Genomic DNA, 4,750 nt, shown 5'->3' with positions numbered 1-4,750 from the left:
ATTTTCACTATCTAAAAATCATTTTGTTCCAACCTCGAGCTTTGACATTTATTTACAAATCAACTACACCCTTTTCACATATTGTTTATATGGCTCCAAGATTGCCGAGAAAAATAGAAGCTACTCAAAGAGTTCAATATACAAACTTGAAGGCATAAGAGACAGCACAATTCACTTACAAAATACTACATGTGACAAATATCCGAAGGATATAGCTAACACAAATTCTTCATCAATCTTTATGTATCTTGCATAATTTACATTGTATTCATGGAATATAAAGTACTATACAATACATATGTTTGTACAAAATTTATATACATATACAAAGTATACGTAATTAAAGTAGACGCATGCAATTAATTGATCATGTGCATGCGAACATATGTGCCAGAGGACGCTCTTCTATGCAGTGGGGTAAGAAGGCTCCATCGCAAGCCACACATGCCAATCTTGTCGGGAATATCCTTCTCTGTTCTTAAATATCCGTTCTCGCCCCATGTTGTTCCCCTTGAATTCTTCAACAACCAATATTTTGTGTAATTGTTGGTCTTTCCATAACCAATAGCCGCAATACCATGATCCAGGTCTGTGCCACATGAGCCTGTCATCACTCTGCCTTTGTAAAACTGGAAAGTCATATCTCCTCCATCTAAGGCTACTGAGACATGTTGGCTTGCAACAACTTGCATGAGGGCACCTTCGTTGTTGGCTGGAACATCCTCATAACTTTGAATGGTTGCAGCACCATTGGTTCCACTATTGCACTTATCATATTCCGAGGTATATGGATAGTTGGACTCGGTGGTGAGACCGCCATTCTTGATTATGAAGTTAAATGCATCATCCATGAGCCTGCCTTCACAACCCTGGTCTTCACCATGGACATCACAATCTACCAACTCTTGCTCCGAAAGTGAGATAAGCTTGCCAGTTTTGAGCTTAACGATACACTCTGTAGCAGCACGGTAGAAAACGCCCAACAACAACCTACAGATGGTTAAGTTTTTGGTAGCTACTGTAAGGATACATTCAACAAATGATACATGCAATACATCATCATCATAAATATATTTACCACATTGGCCCTGATCCTTGATGGGAGTGGCTGCACCTTTGGTCTCCAGTCTACTGTTGCCAGAAGTGCATCAAAACTTACGTTCTCATACATGAATCCAGTAGGAACCCTCTCCAAGCTCGTTTTGTACCCCTTGTTAGCCGTTGTTGACTTGAACTCCTCATTGGTGAGCTCGGTAAACTGATTGATGCCCAAATAAAACTTGTGGTTCTCGGTGTTAAATGACTCGATGAACCCAACACTGGCCTTGAACACTTCGAATCGGTGTGCCTTCTTAGTGGCGTCCTTGTACACACGGCCGTACTACACCATCCAGCTCTCCTGGAGTGCCCCATTGAAAAGTCATCACTGAGCTCACGCGTTGCTGGGACCGAACTACAAAAGCATAGGCATCCAAGGATACCAAGGATGAGAGATTTTGAAATGGCCATGGTATGGTTGATGAATTGCTCTCTACTACTAGTGTGCAGTGCGGCCTTGGTTCTAAGCATGGAACTGTGTGTGTTATATAGTTGGATGCATGTACTTAAGTATAGGTTATGTGGATGATCTCCAGCGTCGCGGTGAAGTAGGGCTGGTGGGCGGATAGTATAAAAATTATCTGTTTGTACATGTTGTATGCTTTCCTTCACATATGAGAATAGCCCTTGTTGTGCTGAGGCTTTGGATTTTAGTACAAGGAAAATCATGAAACCTTGATTACAACATATTTTGACAATTCAAGGGGATTTAGGTGTCAATCCGATTGCATGAGGTTGATAGATTTATCTATCCATCTTAAACTTATGGATCTCTTTATAAAAATTGGAGTGGGTATGTGGGAACCAAATATTTAGTTGGTCGTTGATATATACATGTGTAAATTTTCTATGGCCTGATTTTATTTGGATTGTAACACTAAGTTCTAACTTCCGTTGCTTTACAAAATTGTGGGGTGCGTACAGAAAATATTGCTAAGAATCAATTTATCCTATCTATATCTATACCTAATAATAAAGGACGGAAGATTTCATAGTTCTTCATCCATCACCCTTTTGTATCTGGTGATTTTTTTCGTGTTAACATAAAGATTAACAGCTGAGATTCAATATTTAGAAAGAAAAAAACTGTGTCGCAAGGATCCAAACACAGAAGCGGCCTAATAAACTCGGAGGCCCAAACCAGCTGGCCTCGCGTACGTCATTGCCAAAGAAGGAAACATGGTCTTGATATCTCGTAATTTTTTCCCATGGTATTTCTGGTAATATGTACGTCTGTAACAGAAAAAAAATCAAAGAACTGTTCTTCCCTTATAAGTCGTGGAACTGTTGGAACTCACCACGGGTCTATATGTGGCTCGAGAATGAGTCACCGAATAGGATAAGTTCAGCGTGCGTGACCTACGCGTTCTAATCACCGTCAGATCAAAAGAAAACAATAGACCCAGCCTCCGCACGTGCACGCCACGCTACAAAAAGTCATACATAAATGATAGGAGAGGGGAAAGCGAGTTCGACTCGGTCTCGGCGAAACTCCCCTGGCGACGGCGTCGTCTAGGGTTATAAATCCTCTCGTGGGATCCTCTCACGAGAGTCCGGTTAAGTAATCGGGTTGCTACCTTGGCGTTCTTTCCTCCCAGTATCTGGTCGTTTTTTGATCTAGGACAGGAGCGAGAGCAACACCTAGGGTTTCGGAGGAGCAGAAACTATGGCAGGGTCAGGTTCAGGTTCCCAGTCAACGACGCACAGCGTGGCGGCTGGTGGATTGGCAGGTGTTGATGAGCTGATTGGCAAGCTGAATCTTCAGGAGAGGGAGGATGATGATCTTAACTTTGATGAAGAATTTCCTGATGAAGTGGATGAGGCAGAATTCATGGCGATTGCTAGGGTTCACACTGATAAACCCTTTAGTCGCGACGCCTTCTACGACTCGATGCGGTTGGCATGGAGCTTGGCTCAGGGTGCGACCTTCAACGCCTTGGGCGGAAACCTGTTTGCGATTACTGTTAATTGTATGGGAGACTGGAAAAGGGTAACTGAGGGAATCCTGGAATAAGGGGTCCTCGGGCGTCCGGCCTGTTATCCATGGGCCGGACTGATGGGCTGTGAAGACACGAAGGCCGAAGACTGTACCCAGGTCCGGATAGGACTCTCCTTGGCGTGGAAGGCAAGCTTAGCGATCAACTATGAAGATTCCTTCCTATGTAACCAACTCTATGTAACCCTAGATCCCCCCGGTGTCTATATAAACCGGAGGGTGTAGTCCGAAAGGGATATACTCATTACCATAGTCATACAGGCTAGACTTCTAGGGTTTAGCCATTACGATCTCGTGGTAGATTAACTCTTGTAATACTCATATTCATCAAGATCAATCAAGCAGGAAGTAGAGTATTACCTCCATAGAGAGGGCCCGAACCTGGGTAAACATCGTGTCCCATGTCTCCTATTACCATCGACCTTAGACGCACAGTTCGGGACCCCCTACCCGAGATCCGCCGGTTTTCACACCGACATTGGTGCTTTCATTGAGAGTTCCACTATGACGTTGACGATCGGATCGATGGCTCGCCTTGTCCTTAAAGACAACATCACCTTCGGAAGAGCACTGGCCCCGGGCCAAACCCTCTGGCTGGGCGGCTTTACCATGACCGCTCGTTCGGCCATTGAGTCGACGATGACCTCTCGGGCCATCGAAAATCCCCTTCGCATCAACTCCGAACACTCCAAGCAGATGGATCCGGCAGAGTTTTCGTCCTTAAACGAGCTCCTAGATCGCATCGCTGCTTTGGGAATCGCCACAGATTACGATCGGATCGGGCCTAAAACCGATCAAGGAGAAATCAAAACTCCACCGGTCACCCACCAGATAGCGGTAGTCGAGGAGCAGGACGGCGAGTCTTCTTCTATATCGAAAGCGGACTATGTTCGGATCACCAATCAGGAAGAGCCAGATACCCACCAGCGAAAGGATGCGACCGGCCCTCCGAACATAGAATCGGACGGCGGGCTTAAACAATCAGAAGATACTCCGGAACCCGGACTGTTGAGTCTGGAAGGTCTTCAGACTCCGGATAATCGATCAGGTCGGGGTTCGGATTTAATTCCACCCACCCACCCGGACATAAGCGCTCTCATGAGCATAAAACAGCAGTCTCAGGAAACGGTCCACCACTTCTGGGCCAGATTCCTCCTTGCCAAAGACAAGGTAAAAGATTGTCGCGACGAGGACGCGATATCAGCGTTCTGCAACAATTGCGTGGATGAAGGAATTCTCAACGCCAACAATCGCCGCCGCATACTAAACTTCGCTGACTTAGCAACTATCGTACAGAAGTACAGCGCGATGGAAAGCGCCTGGAAAGCTCAGGCAGCTTGCTGGGAGCCGTCGGTCCCAACTCAACTCCTCCTATAGGCGAAAAGGGCGCACCCCCGTGGCACGCCCAGTCCAACAGTCAAGAAAGATAAACCCATTACGCGGCACGGAACCGTTCTGGAGGGATGGCTCGATGGCCCATGCAAAATACACACGACACCGGATACCGTATCAACCCACAACCTTAGAGCATGTTGGATACTTCGGCAGGTAGCTAAGAGCGGCGAGGACATCCTTATCAAGGACACCCCAGAGCAGCACCCTCCAGAAAACGACGACACAAGAGTATTGACGGTCTTCGAGACATTCGCTTCAAAC

The 4,750-nt window shown here is 46.0% G+C and overlaps 1 protein-coding gene across 1 annotated transcript; it reads right to left on the bottom strand.

The window, feature by feature from the left end:
* Positions 1-359: 359 nt before the first annotated feature.
* Positions 360-1,242, bottom strand: LOC123146427 (senescence-specific cysteine protease SAG39-like). The gene is made up of 2 exons (XM_044566073.1): positions 1,160-1,242; positions 360-990 (listed from the first exon to the last, which is right to left on the bottom strand). The coding sequence occupies exons 1-2, from the start codon at positions 1,240-1,242 to the stop codon at positions 360-362; spliced, it is 714 nt and encodes a 237-aa protein (XP_044422008.1).
* Between the last annotated feature and the right edge of the window lie 3,508 nt (positions 1,243-4,750).

This window comes from Triticum aestivum, chromosome 6D, assembly GCF_018294505.1.
Source record: "Triticum aestivum cultivar Chinese Spring chromosome 6D, IWGSC CS RefSeq v2.1, whole genome shotgun sequence".
In the NCBI taxonomy this organism is placed as follows: Eukaryota; Viridiplantae; Streptophyta; class Magnoliopsida; order Poales; family Poaceae; genus Triticum; species Triticum aestivum.
This window is presented reverse-complemented; position numbering and strand designations above follow the sequence as displayed.